The sequence below is a fragment of the Vairimorpha necatrix genome, chromosome 12, assembly GCF_036630325.1.
Source record: "Vairimorpha necatrix chromosome 12, complete sequence".
In the NCBI taxonomy this organism is placed as follows: Eukaryota; Fungi; Microsporidia; family Nosematidae; genus Vairimorpha; species Vairimorpha necatrix.
Genome location: NC_088827.1, coordinates 366914 through 389413, shown reverse-complemented (window position 1 = coordinate 389413; position 22500 = coordinate 366914). Strand labels below are relative to the sequence as shown.

The window sequence follows — 22500 nt, the reverse complement described above, 5'->3', positions numbered from 1 at the left end:
TTATTTAATACCCAAAGGTACCCCCACAGTGGAAATGACTTCAGCCCTATTGCCTGTATGTCGAACCTCTACAAGCTTACAACGAAATGCACTACAAAAGTAATGTAGCTAATTATAGAAAGTAGGGGGCTACTAGCAGAGAACCAACTAGGGACAATTAGCAAGTCCAAGGAGCAAAAGAACAAGCTATGATTAATATAGCAGTCAATTAGGAACATAAAAACAAGCTGAAGATATGTGGATGGATGTAAAGGAAGACTACGACTCCGTCAAACCATTCTTATCTATTAAAGTGTCTTAGCAAATTAAATCTCCCTCGGCGAATAAGTAATTTCTCCGAAGTCACGGTTAATAGTTGGCACATTGAGATAAAATCAGGATTGAAAACGAAAATAAATAAAAGATCGAAAAAGGCATATTACAAGGCAATTCATCTTCGCCGCTTTTGTTTGCAAAATATGGGCCCGTTGAGCAGGAAACTTAATTCAATTTACCAAAAATTAGGGATACAGATCTACAAAAGTATTTATGTAAGGTATCATCCTTTTTTATTGATGATCGGAGACTCCTTGCAGAGAACGATGTCGTTCTAAAACTGATGAATGGGGAAACTAAAAAGTTTTTTCCGACTGTAGGTTTAAAAATGAACAGACTTAAGTCTGCAACTAACTTAATGATTGCAGTAAAGATTCAATAATACTAGAATAACATCAAGAATACAAATACCTTGGAATAACAGAAGATGCCTCTAGTGCTGTCAAAAGAGAGGCTTTTGAAAAAGTAAGAAATGAGATGCTACAGAGGGTTGAAAAACTGTGCAAGAAACAATTAAATGGTAATAATATGATTTGATCTAATAATAAGCATGCTATATCAGTAATAAACTATCATGTAGGTCTTTTATAATTGGATTTAATGGATTTCAAAAGTCTCGATTTTGATAACTGACAGGTACGTATTAAGTGTAAGCTCCAGCTACATACAGACTGCAAGGAAAGACTATACCTTCCTAGATCCTAAATTAGAAGAGGCCTCATAAGTTCGAAGATAGAAGCGAAAATATTCTTGAATATATATATATATATATATATATATATAAAACATTAGATGCGTCTAAAAATAGCTTACTAAGATAGGCAGCGATACTTAAAGTAAAAGCGGAAAAGCAATCTCACGTTTATTATTAACGAGTATTCTAGAGTTAGGCATAGATTTGTAGTAGGTATAACCCAGAAGGTGCTGATAAAATTCTAGAAAGAAGCGCTTTACAACAAAATTAACATATGTTAAAACCATGGAAAGTTGTTTAAGCTAGGATTAATAATATAGAAAGCATTATAGGCCCTTCTACCTGGCGTAATGGAACAATCAGGCTATATCCGAAGCAATTTGCTGCTTTCTTCAGGATAGAAATGTTTTCTGTACAAGAGGGACAATGTCCCCATTGTTGATCTCATAGGAAGACCGTGGATAATATAACTAACTTGTGTGATCTAATGTTGTTTTTTGTTATATGAAAGACACAATGAGGTAGTTAGATGCATCCTTCTCTTACTATGCATTAAATATGGGTTTAAGGAGAGCAAGAAAATACGAGGCCCTTCAGTACAAGAGATCTTGTAAAATAACTGTGCGAAGATAAGAGTAGATACGAGAATATCAACCAATATAAAGGGGACCCATAATAAACAAGATATTCTTGTGTTTGACAAGAAGAAGAAAGAAATTTTGATAGTTGAAGTTGGTATAACCAACCAGGACCGACTTACTATAGTTGAGAATGAAAAACTAAGAAAATATGACCTTCTTGCGAATGAACTGGGACTAATACATAAATCCCGGACAAGAATAGTTCCTTATGTAATGACATGGGATGGAGTGGTGACCAAATATTACAGAAAGTACATCAGGGAGCTGGAAATCCACCTTCTCTGGAAGCATATATTCAATCTATTGTGCAGAAGAAGACTCTAGAGTCCTTCTCTTAGGAACGACGACGAGGATACGATCAGGAGGATGCAGAGAAGAAGAAGTGGCTAGAGCAATAAGCACACTTGCGAATATGGCGGCTGTTAAAGAAGTGGTGTTGGCAAAGATGAATGAAGCTGAAAATTCGGAGTCGAAAAAACATAAATTACTCCACAGAAGCTAAAGTCTGTGAAGAGAAAAATCTCATGAGCGATACCGGGTAAAGCTGTACTATATCTATTTAAGATTAATTATAAATTGATTCATCAAATCTCATTATCTTATATATTTATTTTCATAATCTGATTAAAAAGAGATTTCTTATAAGTGAAAACCGAACCCTAGCTTTCTTGTGAGATTTAATTGTATTTTATGATTTTTTAATCCATGTTTATACTCAAGTAATAAACATTTTTTTATTTAAATAAATACATCAAATGACTTCTTATTAATGAGTAAAAAACAATAAACAAAATATTTTTATTCCAATTCAAAGGCCCCATAAGAGTTTGTTATATTATGAGAGGCATTCATCTTCTTATATTGTAAATTAATATCATCTTTTATCATAATTGCATCTTCTCCTAAACTCTGATTAATTTCTTCTGCAATTTTTTTAAAATCTTTTTTATTAAACACTCTTAATACTTGATAACCATAATGTTCATTCATTTTCTAATCTTTTAACTTATTAACTATTATACGCATCTTTTCATTGTTTATCTTTTTCACTTTAACATGAATACACCTCATAGTTCTATAAAAACTTAAAAGATGATGTAAGATAGATCTAAATAAAACATAAAGCGCTGCTTCTTTCCCGTGACGAACCTTGTTAATATCAAAAATATTCAAACTTTTCCGATATGTTGAAAATGTAACATCTTCTTTTAAAATCTCATAATCTGTCGTGTTAGAAGCTGCAGGCCAATTATATTTACTTTTCATAGGAAAATTCAATTTATCTATAATAGCTTCAAAGATAATTTTTTCCATTGTTCTTCCTTCATAGAAATCAACTTTATGATAAAATGGTTCGACATCTGGATGAAAAAGTATTTTACAACACTTTTTTAGTTCTTCATTCGTAAATTCAATTTTTTCAAATGAAGAATCATCTTCGGAGTTTGTCATTACCTTTTTTATATTTAAAATAAATATCAAGGTAAATATTAACATCTTAAGGCACCAGTTCTAATTTATTTTAATAAATTAAATTAATTGTTTGGAACTTTCAAATATGTAAATTAGGATATTAAACAAACTAGTGAATGTTTTATTTTTAATTTAGCTTATTTTATGAGTCATATCAGCACAATCATGATATTTTGATTAATAATTGACTAGTATGATTTTTTAAAAAATTGTTATAGATCTGCAAATAATTGGATTACCACTCGACTATTTTTGATATTAAATTTACATTTAAGATATTAAAGGCATTTGTAAAAAAAACAAAACTTTAATCTTTATATTGCACCCCGTCACCAATAATGCTGCTATATATGATTTAATACGAAATATTTCTTTCGCGTACCTATCTTTAATAAAATTTAGCTTCTAATTAAAAAGTAAAAGCAGAGTAAACACACTGTTTTAGTTATTATAATTGATATCGTGCGTATCGTTCATAATATACTATCCACAATACGTAAATATAAAACGATTGCATGAATATAAAACCTATCTAGCTAAAAAGAGTTAAGCATTTTATAAAATTAATATACATAAATAAATCTTATGTAACTGTATGCTGATACAAATACTAATATAGCCAATAGTAAAAACAAATAAGTAAATTGTATGTGAAATACACGCAATATATAAATTAGATATTTAAATTTCAAGAAGAAATTGGCACAAAATCATCATTCTTAGTCTAAGTTATGGTATAAATTGTTTCAATAAGTACATATTAAAATTATGAAGCTTAATCTGGGGTTTAAATTATTAAATATAACTTAGTTAAGAAAAAGAACATGTTAAAAGTGCAGAACTTTAAAACCATTACATCTGTGTAAAGAATACTTCAGTTTGACTTTGTAAATACAATATTCACTGATGTAGAATTTGTGTTTAGCCGCAGTTGTATGGATTAAATTCAGAGTTTATTATAGATAATTGTCAACGAAAATCAATAATTATTATAGTAAAAATTATATTATGTGGAGATTTAATTGACACAACAAAATTTTAGCTTTTTATGGTATCGTCAGTCTACAATATTTAAATGTTATATTGAAATTTAATTCAATAAATATAAAAAAAATGTATTTTAGACCATACTAATCTCTTTCTAGAAAAACAATTATATTATTATTTAACCATAATTGTTCCCGGGTTCTTTAGGTTTAACTAACAAAACCATTTTCGAGATTTTGAAACTTATCTTGTATATTGCCAAACGAAATCTCTAAAATTTATATTCTGAACTACATTTTTTATAAAAATTATCACAATATATTTTTCATGCAAAAAGAAAAAATCTTTTTAATATATCGACGAAGTTTTGACGAACTATTAATTTATAATTGACATTTATAGTTAATATATCAAAACACTATTAACTTTTACATAATGGAATATTGTAAATGTAACTATACAGTAATATATAGAGATAAAAAATTTTATATATTGTATGTGTTTTAAATAAATACTAGAATGTGAATAATAACATGCTATAAAAAAAAAAATAGGAATTATTTGTGGCGCGCAAGCGTTGACCCCTCCCAACAGAAAGTAAAAATAATAAAAAATAAAAAGAAGACAAAAAACTTTTTATAATCGATGTTTAATATTAAGTTTTTTAAGCCTAGACATGGGGAAATCTGTGTACCTTCTTCAGTTTTACATTTCACTCTGTTGTTTGAGAGAATTTTTGTAATTGTAACTTCTTTAGAAAAAAATAGATAATTTTAGTTTTTTGTTTTATAATTATTATCAAAGTCTCTAGCTACAATTGCCTTGTCCCAAATTTCATAAGTACATTTAGAGATATGGACCAATGAATACTGATCCATTCTTGCAAGGAAATTTGGATCAACTGAACTAGTTTCTGTTTTTTCTTCAAGAACACTAATCACAACTTCATTTTTATTTTCTGAATCAATCATCAATTCAACTTCTTTCATGCTATCATCCAAAGACTCGTTGCCATCCAGGGCAAAAACAGATTATAATTCTGGTATTTTTAAAAATAAGTTAAATAAAATCTGCTTTGTCGCACTATGTTTGACTAAATTATAGTGGTATACGACCTTATTAAGATCATTAAGCCATTACTTTTCATCTTTGGTTTTAGAATTGCCAACAGCAATCAAATCTTCTTCAAAAACATGTTATTAAATAGTGTGAGTTAAAGTTTGGTTGAACCTTTCTATTTGCCCGTTTGATTGTGGGTGAGCGATTTACTATGTTTTTGAACAATAACAAAGTTTATTTATATGGAAATTGCAGAAATCCTTTTTATTATCGATTTGAAGGATCTTGGGAGGACCAGTCTTATTGTATAATAAAAATTTTAGGTTTTCTGTAACCTCTACCCCTCGTTTTACTCTTTAATGGAAAGGCCCAGGTAAACTTAGATTACACATCAATTATTGTCGAAATCCAACAATACCCATTGATTAACTTTTTATAGCGCGTCATATTGATTAAATCGATCATAATTAGTTCCATTGGTTTAGAGGCCGTAATATGAATTTGGCGCTCTTAATTTTTTAACGGTTGCGATTGTCCACATACGATACATTCGGAGACGACTATTCTAGTAATGTCCCTAGGAATTTAGAAAAAACCTTATTGCATGATGCTATAAATCTGTTAACGCCCTGTGAAGAAGCCAGTTGGAAGCTCTTCATTCAACTTCCATGGCTTTAAGCTGTTCACTATGAAAAGCTTTAGATGGCTTCCATTAACCTCATCCCTTAATATAATGCCCCATCTATAAGAAGGGAATAGACAGCTTTTTGATGCTTTTCTAAAACAACTTCATTATCCTTGCCTTGTAAAATTAATGTTAAATTATCATAATCAACAGCATTTCTGGTGGGGTAGAATCATTTTCCAGGCATAAAAAATCATTTTATTTATCAAATTGAATAATTCAAGTGTTTTTTATTGGAAATATTTATGTTTTTTAAGTATGCCATATAGCAGAGGTGGGCAAAAGCCGGCCCGCGGGCCGGATCCGGCCCTTTTGCTAATTTTATCCGGCCCGCTGAAAAATTCTAACGCAATTTTTTTAAAACTCTTATGAGATTTTGTTGACATAAACATTATTAGTATGCGAACTGTATATATAATAGGCGAAATAAAATAAGCGTTTGGCTGATTACACTAGTGTGAACGATGCGGGTCGCTCGCATGGCGGGGTTTTCATCGAACACAAAGTAGATCGCGCTAGGTTTAAAATGCATGTGTGGACGACATATGCTGCACTCCTCTTAGCCTCTCAATGTTTGGGGGACGGCAGATAGCAGCCCAGGTATTGTTAATTATTATTTTATTCTGGTCGCATACTTATTTTTAGTTCGAATCTACCATTGGTTTGCATATATAAAATTGAAAAAGTGGACTTTTTGTAAGTAAATTTTTAAAACTTTGGTGTTTTTTTATTGTTTTTATTTAACTTATTTTTTTATAGCCCTTTTAAAATGAGAGAAACTAAAAAAAGAAAAGTTGATTTGGAATGCAGAAACTTCAATGAAGATTGGACAGTAAAATATCTTTTTACAAACATTAATAAGAAAGCAATTTGTTTAGTTTGTCAGGAAACAATTGCTGTTTTCAAAGAATACAATTTAAGCAGGCATTTTACAACAAAACATCAAAAATATGCATCACTTTCTTTACAAGAACTTCAAAACATAGCTGAAAAGTTAACAAGAAACTTGAATCAGCAACAAAAATTTTTTACCAAACGAATTGATGCTGAAAATCTACTACAAAAGCAAGTTATGCTGTCGCACACAAAATTGCTAAGTTCTGTAAGCCGTTTTCAGAAGCAGAATTTGTTAAACAATGCATGGTACAAGTGTCGGAGATATGTTGTCCTGAAAAGAAACATATTGTTAAAAATCTAAGCCTTTCGAGAAGAACAATAGTACTCCGGATTGAAAATATTTCAGGAAACTTACTTGACCAGCTAAGCAGAAAAATTGCTGATTTTACCTATTGTTCTCTGGCTAGATGAGTCCTGCGATATTACTGATACAAGTCAATTATTAATATTTATTCGCGGCATTAATAAGAAATGTGAAATTAGCGAGGAACTTCTTAGTGTGCATCCAATGAAAAATACAACTACTGGTAAAGACTTTTTTCTCGCTGTTGAAGAGTGTTTAGTTAAAGTTAGTTTAATTTGGAATAAAATAGTAAGCGGCACTACGGATGGCTGTCCTAGTTTAACAGGGAAAAATATAGGCTTACTTAAACGAATTCGCGACAAAGTAAAAAAGTTTCAATTAGAACACGATATAATATTTTTGCACTGCATTATTCACCAAGAAATGCTGTGCAGAAAAGTTTTGAAATTGAATCACGTCGTTACTGTTGTGACCAAAGTTGTAAATTTTATCCGAGGACGTGCCTTAAATCATCGACAGTTTCTTGAATTTTTGAAAGAAATCGAGAGTGACTACTACGAAATTCAATATTACACTAAAGTGAGATGGCTTAGCATTGGTAAAGTTTTACATAGATTTCAATATTTGCTTGATGAAATAGTATCATTCTTGTCGATAAAAGAAAAACTACAAGATTTTCCTGAATTACAAAATGAGGCTTGGCTAAACGATTTTTCGTTTTTTAGTAGATATAGTTAAATATTTGAATGAACTAAATATAAATTTACAAGGTAAAAACCAATTCGCTTTAATATGCACTCAACCGTCAAAGCATTTGGCGTGTTTACCGGGGAGCTTGCCTGTAGCAAGAAAGCATTCAATGATGCTACGGTTTTGATAGCCGTGAAAACCGGAGTTAAAAGAGTTAGAGTGAATAGATTGTTTATTGTTATATAAAGAGTTTTGTTTATCTGATTTGTAGAAGGAAGAGTGCTTGTTATTGTTCTGATGTTGTACCATGTTTGTTCATGGAATTTCTTTATTTATATACATGGTAACCAATAGGAAGAAATAAGATTTGGCTGACCAATAATAGTCGACCATAACTGATCGTTCCGAAGAAGCATCAGCGTTTAAGTATTTATTGGTTTTATATATCATGTGGTATGATCCATTATACCACAGCATTTATGAAAAAACTCGATTTATTTGCTGAAAACTTTCATAATAAATTATTAAATCATTTCCCCCATTGCAAGCACTGCGAGGATCATTAAAAAATACAGATTTTAGTAAATAAAGTGCAATAACACAAGACCTGCATTCTGAATTCAAATGAAGATTTCAAAGATATTGAAAAACCTTTATCATTAATTAGCCATCCTTTCAATTTCGACGTGCAAGAAGCTCCTGTTGAAATTCAACTATAACTAATTGACTTACAATCAAATAAATTACTAAAAGAAAATTTTCACTCAAACGAATTGAGTGCTTTCTATGGATCGTTAAATAATGAACATTTCAAACATTTTAAACTATGCTCAGAAACATCTTGTTTTATTTGGTTTGACTTATATTTGTGAAAGAACTTTTTCTTTAATGGTTTCAACGAAAAATAAGTATCGACCACAAATTACTGACGGAAATCTAAACTCGGTATTAAGGATTGCTACAAGTGATTTAGAACCTAATTTTGAAGAAATAATGTCGGATGAATATTCGACATTTCATGTTTCGCATTAACATTAAATATTTATTTTAACGTTTGATGTTTTTTTCTTTTTTGAATTTTTTTTACTATTATATTTAGAGATGCAATATAAATGTTAAATTGTAATAACCATGTGTCAATATCAAATAATTAATATCGTTAGGACATAAATAAGTAACAAAATAAAACCTTTTATTGTGTGGTCTATCTAATAGCCATTTATTTATAATAATATTTCCTTAGAAGGTACTTGACATATTTTATTCTAATTGAAATGATACTTAATATTTTTGTTAAAAAAATACGCAGGGAAAAAACTTCATCCAAAATTTCCGCTTGTGTAAAGCAAAGCCGAAATAGTCCTCCGGCCCGGGAGACATTTTAAAAAATTCATTTTGGCCCACAGCTTTAAAGTATTTGCCCACCTCTGCCATATAGTCTAGTGGCATGCTTAAGAGTCTCCTGTGTATATAAGTCGTGGGTAGAATCTATTTTAAGGCATTTATATTATCTAATTGAGATATGATACAGACAGAAGGTTTTCTTAAAAAAACTTAGTGTTCAATGCTTGCACAGGTTGGAAATTCATAGAGGTCAACGTCTGCACAGGTTGGAAATTCATAGGCCAACGTTTGCACGGGTTTGAAATCTAGGAGGTCAACGCTCGCGCGCCACATTATTTACCAAATATTTTATTTTTCTTTTATTTTCTTCCATACGTATTTTCTAGAAAAATTTTGCTATAAATATTTTCTCTTTAGTTTACCCACAAAAAATACAAAAAAGGATGAGCGAGAAGAAGAATCACTTCTACAATTATGGGAGGTCACCAAAGGACTTACCCCCTCACAAAAGGACTGCTAATTACCCACATGGGAATAGCAATTAAAAAGCAGTTTACTAAAATTAATTTAAATGCAGGGAGAAGCATTATTGAATGTTATTTACAAAATAACCATCTCTCTGGTGGTAACACCACAAAAACACATTTGAAAGTGTGTAGAACCTTGGTATTATTTTTTTCGTTATACATTGAAGCGTATAAAACTCAACAATAATATTATCTTGGTCTAAAAATTTTTTAAAAAAAATAGAACTTTTATTTAAACTTATATTGTTAATACTAATTGATATGTCGGAATCACATATATTATATGGATTAAATCAAATAACTAATACTAAAACACATAAATCATAAAGTCATGCATTTTAGTTTACATTCTTCGACATTGACATTTATGTGCTGTGTATCAGAAACCTTTTACTGTGTAAATGTAATACATTCAAATATTAACATTTACTCAATATCCTTTTTTACTTATTATATGAGGGGATCTTGTTTGTTCGGTTCCACAAGTATGCAGTGCTACGTAAAATTAAACTTTACTATTATGTTATATTTATAAAAAAACAGGAAAATAAAAAAGCAAGTTTCAACCGTAGACAAAATTTGACCTAGTATGTGGAGAGATAAATAATTTTTTTTTCTACTTTATAACGTATGATAACACATCATGATGAAAAAATTCAACTATAGAAGAATTTCGCCGTCATTATCGGGGGTTCCGAGCTGTAAGATTCATTTATAGAAAAGACCATGGATCTTTTCCATTGATATAAATTATTTGAAATTTCTTTTAAATTTTTTGAAACTTTACCCCATGAAAAAAAATCTAATACGCTAAAAGAAAACTTAGAAGGATTACAAAAATTGCGTGAAAACAATGGCAACATAAGTTTGACTGCTTTCGAGTTGCAGATTACTAGGAAACTTAAAGAGTCATTATATCTGTGGTATAATGGATTATACCACATGTTCTTTTATTAACCAATGGAAACTAAAACGCTTATCCTTCGCCGGAACGATCAATGATGGGCAGCTATTATTGATTAGTTCTATCACATTTGCTTCTATGGGCTACTCTGTATTATAAATAAAGAAATGCCATCAACGAAATGGTACATCACTCGAACACTAACAAACACTTTCCCTTTTATAATTCAGATAAGCCAAACTCTTTTTATAACAATAAACAATCTTACTCTTTTAACTATCTAAACTCCGGTTTTCACGGCACTCCAAACCGTAGCATCATTGAATGCTTCCTTGCCACAGGCAAGCTCTCCGGTAAACACGCCAATATCAAAGGGTTTCTTTTTATATTAATTTTTAGCATTTGCCTACGGGGGTGGATCTCTTTTAATAGTATAAAAATTCTTATTTAAAAAAATCGTAAATTCGAGTTCTGGGGTGGATCTTGCAAGTCGGAACCTTCGGTAATTAGAGTCATCTAGCTTTTTAGTAGATATTGTTACTACAAAACTTTCCAATTTTTTAACATAAAACCTTTGTATTGATCTTAACGCGGAATATTTGAGTTCACAACATGCTATTTGACTCATTATGCTATCATTTACTTGTATGTTTATTTTAATGTACTACTTTATTGTATTAAATCCAATAGTTACAGATAAATCACTAAAAGAGTTATTTTTAAAAAGTTAAGTTTAATTTCTACTGAATATAAAATTGACTGTTTCATTTCTTAATTGACTGATGAGCAAATTTCGTAGTTAGTTTGTTATTAAAGTTAGATAGTGTTTTTTATGAAACAATACGATCTGGTACATAACTCTCGTTATTTTATGTAAAAATGAGTTCTTATGGTACATGGCCGTTTGGAACCTGCTTTGGAAAAATGAATCTGCTCTGGAAAAACGAACCCGCTTTGAAATTTGAAAAGACCCCTATAAAAAAATATCAAAATTGGTAAGAACTAAATTAGCTAAAATTAGAGTGTTTTTGACCATAGGAATAAATTAAAGTTATTTAAAAGAATTGAATAATGCATAACCGCCGTGGCCTTACTTGTCTTGTGACTAGTAGAAATGCGGCTATTCTCCTTGATGGGATACAATATGTAACAGAGTTCTATTGGGATCATTTTCAATGATAGCATATGATGCCGAATTATACGAATTACTGGGATTGAGCATAGGAGTGTAAATTGCGCCATAAATTTCGTAAACTTTAACGATCCTGAGAAACAATACCATACAGATTGAGAGATTTTGGTTTCTTTCAAAGAAAATATGTGGCCTAGACATGGAACAAACCAGGACAGCTCAATGAGTACCTTTTAATGTCTCTCTGGTCCTATAAAAGAACTAATACAAACCTATAAATCTTCATCTTTTATTTTCTTAAAGAAATTACCAAGTCTTTTTTTGACATCTTTTTCCCTTTTTATAAATTTTCAAAGCGGTTTCATTTTTTCAATCCGGGTTACAAACGTCCATGTACTGTTCGTATGTCTTTTAGACTTCTATATCAAAACTATGTTTAATATGCTGCAATCTTTACTAAAATTATATAATTAAGTACTTTAAGAAAATAATTTTCCGATTGAAAAAAAAACGTCATTTGATTTAAGCAAAATAAATAATTTGATTGAAATACATTTTTTGTGTGTATTGTTAAAAAAAGAAAAGATTCTATAATGGCTTTCTCGATATTAATTGTATTTAAGTGCTTGCATTGATATTGCACCTAAAAACCTACTTAAATAATTAAGTTTCACTACCTTATTTTTACTTATATTAAGGTTAAATTGTTTATATAAATATTTAATTTTACGGAGATTCAACGTGAATATGTTTTAGATAGAGCTTGATGTATACAAAAAATTTTATATACGTTATTACCGATAAGGTTATAAATGCTAAATGTAATTTGTAAATTTATGTCAGAATTTCAATTTTTAATTATGCTATAATTATTAAAATGGGAGATATATAACAATTTATAATTAAATTACTAATCAAAAAAATAAATGTTTTAATTTTAACTAGGGAAATTTAATATAATAAGGAGCAATACAGCAAGAACCAGTTAAAACAGTCATAAATAGCAAATTGGATTGCATGTTGCGCCCCATATTAAAGGTATTTTTTTGTAGATTCCCACCTTGACTATTAATATTTGCTTGCATTTCATAGACAATGTTTTCGCAGTTATTATTTTTACAAACTTGCTCAAAATTTAAATTATTTTTTTCTTTTAATTTGATATCAACAAGATTATAAATAATTTGTTCAACTTCTTCTTGATTAATTTTTTTAAGTGCATAATTCATACATAACAAAGCTTCACATAATAATTTAGTTTTGTCCCCAAGATCATATAGCAAAATTCGAACCGCCTCTTTTTTTCCGAAGCGTACCTTTCTATCAGAAATCCCTGGTAAAGCATGCGCATATAAATTAAAAAATAAATTTTTCCGCTGAATTTCATACTCTGTACCGTCAGGGGCCTTTGGCCAACTAAGTTGCATTTTAATAGGAAATGTGATTTTTTCCAATTTTGTATCATACACCATTTTTGTTATTCTTTTTCCATCTTCCAAAGTAAAATTACGATAGGTATGGTGAAAATTCTTTTGTAAAAGTATTTCCTTGCATTTAGCAAAATTTCCACTGCTTTCAGTAGTTATTTTGGACGCATTATTTTCGGTGCTACAATTAAATTTTCTTATATTAAAGAATAGTAATGTAGAAAAGGAAAACATATTATAGGGGTTCAATGAATTTTTTTGTAAAACAAATATTAATTGTTAGAATATTAAATATAATCTTTAATATTCAAGTATTTATCCCAAAATATAAATATCATTTGTTTAAAATTAATTTTAAATATTTTGAAATTAAAATAAACAAACAAAAAATAAAAATTTTCATTAAAAATAACCTTAAATTTTTGTTGTTACCAGTCATTTAATTTTGGTAATCAAATACTAAATTTGTACACTTTCATAAAAAAATTGATCAAACAAAAAAAAAATCTCATGATAATTTATCAAAAAATACAATACATTTAAGCATATTATTAGGTGTGTTGCTTCTTCTGCTCAAATAAAACAAATTTAACTTTTTTTCTTGTGGTTATGAATGACCACTTATGTTTTGAATATGTAAATTGATCATTCTTTCTCATCATATTAAAAACAAATAATTTATACTACGTAAAAATAATTTGATTTTGTCAATTAATAAAATAGACTATATTGTTAATATTTATGTGTTTACATAGTTATTTAATATTAAAAGAATTTATAAGTTCTAATTCTAGATTAGTATTTTCGATTTTACTTTGGGAAAGAAAATTTAGAATTTTTATTTATCTGTAGCAAAAAAATAAATGATTAGAAAATTTGCTTAAAAATATAAAAAGTTAGATAATTGCTTACATTATAAGTAAAATGTATGTTATATGTAAAAATTTATTAACAACAAACTTGTGGAATTTTATAATATCATTCTTTATTTGCGATTATATAATTGAATAATATATTTAGATCGCTATATAGTAATAGTCACCGTTCAGACCGGACGCCCGTTCGGACTGGACGCCGGGGGTAAAAAATTAAAAAAAAATCTCTTCAGTCAGGGGCGAACCAGAAAATAAGAACAAATAAATGTTCGTCTTTAAGACAGCTCAAATTTTGTCTCGATTTTTTGAGGGGTAAATTTTTGTTTTTTTTTATAATAATGGGAGGGAATAATGAAAAAAAGGAGAAAAATAAAAAAAACAAAATTTTTAGTACTTTATTCATTACCAAGCAACCTTAGATCTCTAGTACTTATTTCTTCTATTATAATGCCATTATCATCTTCTTTGCATAATTTTACTTTATTAAATTGAATTATGTCTGTTACAACATAGACTTCTGCATCTAAATGTTCATAAAGCGAATGTCTTCTGGTATTGACGTTGTTGTCCAAATAAGGTCTTATAAGGACTCTATCAACTATTTTATGTTCAAAAAATCCTATTTCTCATTATTAGTTTTTTTTTCAATACACAAAAATAAAAAAAGAGTAACATTTTATAAAACATAATTATAATTCCCATATTCGCAACAGGAACGCATAAACTAGTTTAACCTAAAAATTACAAATAAATATCAGCGATTTTTTTGTATTATTTTTTTAACCATATAAAGTAAACATTTTCCCCTGCGTCCGGTCCGAACGGATATTTTTTACCCTTCTTAAGTAAGCATTTCCCCTGGCGTCCAGTCCGAACGGATATTTTTTACCCTTCTTAAGTAAGCATTTTCCCCGGCGTCCAATCCGAACGAATATTTTTTTTTTAATTTTTTACCCTTCTTAAGTAAGCATTTTCCCCGGCGTCCAGTCCGAACGGGCGTCCAATCCGAACGGTGACAGTAATTAAATTATTGCTGTTGTAACTCTAACAAAAATAATCGTCAACTTGTTTATTGTTATTTTCCATCTCCTACTCTGTGAATGTTTTTAAATACCTTTTGTAGCCAATCAAAACAGTCCATTTATAAGAATATGATTGATCAGTATTTGATCGGCTCGACATCAATAATTCTTCTTCGTCTCATATTAAACTGTTACTGCATAAGTTCATCTAATCTAGAATAGTAATCAACAACAATTACTTCTTACACAAATATAAAAGAAAAGTTTTAATAATAAATATGCATTTTCATTTGACTTGTCTGGTGTTTTCAATAGCCATAGTATACCTTAGAATAAATTATAACAGAAAACATATTTTTAAACCAACAACAATCTTAAAAATATTCACATATAAATTTAGTTAATAATAACAAACGTTTTATCTATTAGGCCATAGCTAGGTATAAATTTCTCTTAATCAGAGATTGATTGTTCGCTTCTTCTGTATTTTAAATCTTGTCTCTCAAATTATCTTCTCACTTTCTGTAGTTCCAAACTCAAGATACTAAAAAAATAATCTCGAGAATTCTCTATAAGACCACTAAAAAATGCAAAAATACGTATAACAACTTGATTTTTGTTGTATTGCCTATTGATTAAGAAATTGGGCCAAACTACAATTTAAAACTATCCACAAACACATATCTCGTAATAATATAGTTTTAAATTTTTTTTTTCGATGTTGTCTTCGAAAAAAGTATTATGGCTAAATTAACAAAAGACTAGAGAAATGTATAGGACAAAGATTCCAATATACACTTCTTTACTTTAAAATAAAGAAAAAAGTTATTTAAACTTTTTTAGTAATTTTTTTTGCATTTAAAGTAGAGTATTAAATACTTATTTTTGTGCGTATTATAATTGTTTTAATTCGTAGGGTATGAAGTTTTTTTTATTTTCTATTTGAATATTTAAGTAAAAAACAGTTTAAAATTTAAATTATGATAATTACAAAGCGATTATTACATAGAAATTAGATAAAAATTTTTTTATATTGATAATTAATGCACTTTTTTTGTTTTCAATGTTATTTTAATTTTATGATATATGATTAAACATCTAAGGATGTCTGGATATTAAAACAAAAATAAGGTTTTAAACTTGTAATACCTTGGGGTATGTCGGGCAATCAAATCCTTAGTTATTTTTTTACAATGTACTGTATTAATACCAAATTGACCAGTTAATTGTTTACTTCAAAACTGGGTTAAGAGTATACCCTAATTATTTATTTGAAAAACGAATAAAACTTATGTTCTATAATGGTCTGAGTATCTAATGAAGAATCTGAATTAAATATTTTTAGCTACTCTTCTAAAATAATATTTTTTTTTGGTTATACATTAGATGGTCAACCAATGATGTGTAACTGTTTTTTAATATAATTTTTATGCTTTTTCTTTTATTAATTATCTTGTTATAAACCTGATTTAGATAGCGTGATTTTTTGACAGGCATCGATCATAAATCGAAATGTATTTCGAATGTAGGTAGATTCAAATTTACGCATTTGAAGTTTTAAATACATCTTATGTATTATCAATTATTACTAATATGTAATTGGTCACACGTAATGAATTCTTCTAGTGTTTAATATACATAAAATTACAGTGACAAAGATATTTATGTGGTTTTGAATTTAACAGATGTGGAACAAGATAGACAGTAATTATGAAAAAAGTGTTTTTTGCTATTTAACAAATCTTCTTAAATTTTATTACCTTTACAAGAAAAAATTTTACGGTGGTATAAGTTACAGATTTTAAGATCTCGACGGTAATTCATTGTTATGTTATGATGATACTAGTATCGATATATTCCAGACAATGTGTTTTTATTTATGATAATAAAAGAAATATATTATTTGAATTTACATAAGTTTAATCTTGTTGAGCCATTTAAATGTAGTAATGAAATATTGATTTTTTAAAATTTTTTTTGAATAATATCAGGTAGATGTTTAATTTTACAAATAATGATATCAGAAAGTGCTATCTGGGTTAAGTTCTCGACTTACCCCCCCACCCCTAAAAAAAATAAAAAAAAATAAAAAAGGGGGGAAAAATAAAAAAAAGGGGAAAAAATAAAAAAAGGGGAAAAAATAAAAGAAATAAAAAATTTGACCCATAATGAGAATTAAAGAATTTAGAAAACTCATCTATAAAAAAAATGAGTTAATGCAATTTTTAATTGCAAAAAACATTTTGAGGGTCCCTATGTGCAATAAATGCAATATACCAATGACTCAAAATCGGACCAACACTGAAAACTATCGTTGTTATTCAAGGCGTGATGGTAAAAAATGTTCTAACAAAGGAACCATAATGAAACAAAGCGTTTTTAAGAACTCAAAATTGCCTATTGAGGATCTTTTAATATTGCTTAGCGAATGGGTAAAGGGTTCAAGTAATTTGGCCTCCACGTTAGAACTTGATATAGGTAAATGTACGGTATCAAGATGGTTTACGCGTTTTAATAACGCCGTGTACGTCTCTTATTCAACATATATAAACAATCAAACGATTGGCGGCGTCGGTTGTATTGTTGAAATTGATGAAACTTTACTTGTAAAAAGTAAAAACCATGCGGGAAGGGTTCTTCAATATCAAGTATGGGCAGTTGGAGGCGTTGTGAGAGGGGATGCAAATTCTTTTTTCTTTGAGATCGTAGAAAATAGAACAAGAGCTACTCTTGTTGAATTAATTACAAGAAAAATTGCTCCGGGGACCACAATTGTGACAGATTGTTGGCGTGGATATTGTGATATTCAAACAATCTGTGTAGAATATGAGTATCTACATTTGACTGTGAATCACAGCCAAAATTTTGTTGATAATATAACTGGTGCGCATACTCAGACTATAGAGGGAATGTGGTCGGTTATTAAAAGAGAACTAAGAAAAGGAGGAACTAGTCATGGTACTATTATGAATCTTGTAAGAAAGATTTACATTAACAGATTCAAATTAATATATCGTGAAAATCTATTGGATAAAATGTTAGAATTTTTTCAAATAGGTAATTTTAGTATTGTAGCTTATGATATTATTCCTGAAATAGACTTTACAATTGTGGAATAATTTTTTTTGTTTTTTTTGGGGGGTAAGGGGGGTTAAGTCGAGAATTAAACGTTTTTTTATTTTTTTTTATTTTTTCCCCTTTTTTTATTTTTTTTTATTTTTTCCCCTTTTTTTATTTTTTTTTATTTTTTCCCCTTTTTTTATTTTTTTTAGGGGTGGGGGGGTAAGTCGAGAACTTAACCGCTATCTGCGTCTTTCGTGCAGGGTTTACTAATTAGAGGTTCTTTCTTTTATATGAATATTTAGAAAAACTGTTAAGTGTGCATTTATAAGGTGTATTGATAATAAAAAAATCAAGTCAGAAGTTCAGAATATAAGTGTCCGAGAAAAAGATTTATTTTCAGATTATAAGTATCACCCAGAGTTCTTTGGAGTTTTAGGTATATTTTTAAGTCAAAGTGTATTTAATATTAGATTGCAAGACTCTGGTTCTGTAAAATAAAATATAAAGCTTCCTTAGGTAATAAAGAACTATAACGAGCGTATAACTAAAATTTATTACTATAAAAGGCTTCATTTTAAACAAGTGTCATACGAACCATTTGTTTTAAAAAAAAGAAGTTTGTCAAAATATATAAATTTTCATGAAATTAATTTTATTATATGAAACACATATTTAATATTTCACTTTCTACATCATTCTGAACTTTGTTCCCACTCATCTTTTTTAGTATAAATTCGGGAATCTCCTCAGATTTTAATATTTTCTCATAATACATCATTCCAAAATCATATTCATTAATACTAACTTCAGTATGACTCATTTTTACTGGTATAAAGAAATTACTAAAATACATCCTCAAAATATTGAAGAATATTTTGTTTTCCTCTTCGTCGTCTCTCGGAACATTCATTTTTATATTAGCCTCTTCATAGATGTCTAATATCTTCTCATACAAGTCGGCTGGCAAATATTTCTCTAATATGACACAAACACCAGAGTAAAATGTATAACACATTACAATATCCACATCCCTGTTCTTATAAGGAGTTATATCCTTGCAAGCTAACTCATCAAGCATCTCCTGAGAATAGACAAATATCTTATGAGATTCAATTAATAAATCTTCATACTTCTTTAATTCTGAATCTTTATTTATAACAAATTTTACTTGGTCACAGGACACATTCTCTTTATTTAAATATTGTTTAAATGTATCAATGAGATTTTTATTATTGATAGTTTTTTGAACTTCGTCAACTAAGAATGTGCTGGTCATTTTGGGGGCAAAAAGGAAGGAATTTAAAACTAAATTTATATATAAAAATTTGACATTTGAATCCAATTTTTTTAAGTACTTAGTATTAAAGCGATTTATAAAATAGATACAGTTGATTGGAACTTGAGCTTAACTGTGAACGACGTAATATATATTAGGCGATTTTTGTGATTTCTACTTGAGACACTTTTGATTGATAGTTTCAAAAATAAAAAAAGAAAGCAACTTATAGTCTAACAGTAAGAATTAACATATTTATTATATCTAAACCTCATAATATTATCTAAAATAGGTCAATCTGTATAAGTATATTGAAATTAGTTAGAATCATCTTTATATAACGTATATGACTTGAGTTATAAGACTTGTAGTATAAATAGAAATTAAATCGAGTAGTGTATTTTTTTATGTTTAGAGCTTTAAACTTCTGTTACGGGTAATTTTTAACATGTAATTCATTAAATTATTATAATTACTAACAACTTGTCCGTAAAACAGCTAAAATAATATTAAAGTTACGAAAATATAGATTATACTTAGACCCTTGCACATATTCTTAAGGTTTAACGTTTGTAGGAATTCGATAAAGTCATCTTTAGGTAATTACTTAGTATATAGGAAATTTAAGATTTAAATACGTATGATATTAATATTTACAGACAAATTTTTTAGGGCAAGTATATATTTTTTCTTAGTGTAAAGAATAGTTTTTTTTTGTTTATGAATGTGTTTTGATTATGATACTCTTTAAATTATGACCCAATTGGTATTGTTTTGAAATCTGCAAACATTTTTCAACTAAAAATTAACATGCTAACTAAATCAATTGCGATATCTTATAACCTTTCAGGTGTCTCTTTATATACAACCTCAACTAACAAAGTCGATATGGAAATTCAGACTAATGATACTTTCTTTGGTTATTTTGATTTACAAATTTTTTAAAATAAAAAATTCAAACATTATTTAAAGATGAACAATTTTTTATTTCGTAAACGATTTTTTTTGATAGAACTTTTAATATGATTTAATTCTTTTTTTCTAATAAAAGCGATTTAAATTATATCTTGACCATATTGATTGTAAGCATTGTGTTTATATGTAAAAAAGTGTTTAATTGGGATTCTCCAAACTGTATATTTCTTAAAGATGGATATTAGTATCAATATTAAGAAACAAGTTTTACTAAATGCCAATTTGAATATTATTCTTGTAGACGTCTATTACAAGGAATTATTGTCTGATTGGCGGAACTCGCCACAAATTGAAAATAAGATAGTTAAAATATACCTTGAAGTTTAAAAGTAGTTGAAGGCGGCCCTTTATATTTCCCAATACCTCTTTTAGGATTCAGTTGAATACATCAAAAAAATTTAGGTCATGGTAAATACTATTACACGATTAATTGTAAGCCATGATCATAAAATTGGAATACATATATGAAAAAATGGCAAAGACATAAAGGAATAACTTTAAAAATATATGAATATACATGCGAAATCTGAATAATATTAGATACTTAGGTTGAGTCTATAAAAAAATCTACGACCCACTTTATGCTTGATGATGATATCATCTGAAAATAACTTTAACGTAATATTTGTAACGGCTTTAGGCGATTTCCTGCAGTCAAAACTCGATTTATATCAAGAATTACGGACAGATGCTGCTCTAAAGGTTTGGGTCTAGTGAGTAAAAACCCCATAAAGGGAATTCAACAGGATCTCGGCGAAGAGTCCAATGCTCGTATTAATGTTTTCGTATTAGTTACATAAAAGAAAAAATACGTAGTTTAATGAAAATATCAAATAAAAAAAAGGTTAATAAAATAGATTTATTTCAGTCTACTTAAATTGGAAAAGCCGGTATTACTTTTTAGAGTCATATTCATCCTATTATATTCTGAATTTATATCAAATTCTTTTCTCGTTGGTATCTTATATTCTCTAAAACTGTCATTAATTTCTTCAGCAATGTTTTTATAATCTTTTGGATTAAAAACTCTCATAATTTTGAAATTATAATAATCGTTCATCTTTAAATCCACATATTTATCAACGATTTTAATTAACTTTTCGTTATTAATTTTTTGTACTTTAGAATTAATACATTTTAAAGTCCTATAAAAAGATTGAGAATGTTCCATTATAGACTCAAATATCACGAAAATAACTGCTTCTTTGCCTTTGCGGACTTTTTTCTCGGGCCAAGTGTATAAATATTTCCAATAAGAACTAAATTTAATATCTTCTCTTAAAATTTCATAATCTTTCATATCCTCTGCTACAGGCCAGTTATATTGGCTTTTCATTGGAAAACTCATTTTATTTAAAATAGCTTCATGAATTATTTTAGCTAATGTTCTAACTTCATAAATATCATTTCTATAATATAATATTTCAGTATCGGGTTGGAAAAGTATGTTAGTACACTTTTTTAATTCTTCATTTGTAAAATCTTCTTTTGAAGTTGTTGGTTGATTACCAATACCTTTTACCTGTTGCATATTATTTAATATTAAATAAACGAAAAACATCTTATGGGTTAATATTTTTTTCTTTAAATATCTAATTAATTTAAAACTTTAAATATTAAAAACTTCTTGAGCGTGATATAAAAATATATATCAACACATTACTAATACTATGTTTGTATTTTTTTAGTCACGAAACACAAAATCATAATTTTTTATTATTAAAATTTTAGATTTATTTTATTTATCTAAGATGTACATTCTCAATCCAATTTATTGAATACTAAAATTTGATTGTTTGGTATGTTTTAAATTTGATAATGATACAGTACTTTAATACTTGAAAAAATATAGTTATTATTACAAAGATACAAATCTTATGATATTTTATTTTATCGTCTATCATTATCTTTAGAATATAATTTTAATTCGATTAATACTAGATATTGTGTAATTTATTAGAAATATTTAGTGTAAAATTGTGGCATTGGCTTTTCACAAGTAAATAATAACATACTTTTAACACAGAAAAATTTAATTTTCTTTTTTTATATGATAACGTTTTACATCATAATATTATGTTTTAAAAATACAAATACAATCATTGTCAACAAGAACATTTCCTTATTGCGATTATTATATCATGAAAAAACAATTAGATAGTAAATTAATGAATTATCATAACATGTGTCATAATAATACATACGTTGCC

At 28.2% G+C, this 22500-nt stretch overlaps 4 protein-coding genes across 4 annotated transcripts; all 4 read right to left on the bottom strand.

Annotated features, from left to right (window-relative positions):
• Positions 1–2448: 2448 nt before the first annotated feature.
• On the bottom strand, positions 2449–3147 carry VNE69_12121 (uncharacterized protein; the record flags this gene model as incomplete). Its single annotated transcript, XM_065475209.1, has 2 exons — positions 2449–2643; positions 2701–3147. The coding sequence occupies 2 exons, from the start codon at positions 3145–3147 to the stop codon at positions 2449–2451; spliced, it is 642 nt and encodes a 213-aa protein (XP_065331281.1).
• A 9446-nt stretch (positions 3148–12593) lies between these two features.
• VNE69_12120 (uncharacterized protein) lies at positions 12594–13313 on the bottom strand (the record flags this gene model as incomplete). The annotated part of the gene is made up of 1 exon (XM_065475208.1): positions 12594–13313. One exon carries the CDS (start codon positions 13311–13313, stop codon positions 12594–12596), a length of 720 nt encoding a protein of 239 aa, XP_065331280.1.
• A 5381-nt stretch (positions 13314–18694) lies between these two features.
• Positions 18695–19315, bottom strand: VNE69_12119 (uncharacterized protein; the record flags this gene model as incomplete). Its single annotated transcript, XM_065475207.1, has 1 exon — positions 18695–19315. One exon carries the CDS (start codon positions 19313–19315, stop codon positions 18695–18697), a length of 621 nt encoding a protein of 206 aa, XP_065331279.1.
• A 1834-nt stretch (positions 19316–21149) lies between these two features.
• VNE69_12118 (uncharacterized protein) lies at positions 21150–21851 on the bottom strand (the record flags this gene model as incomplete). The annotated part of the gene is made up of 1 exon (XM_065475206.1): positions 21150–21851. The coding sequence occupies one exon, from the start codon at positions 21849–21851 to the stop codon at positions 21150–21152; it is 702 nt and encodes a 233-aa protein (XP_065331278.1).
• Positions 21852–22500: the final 649 nt, after the last annotated feature.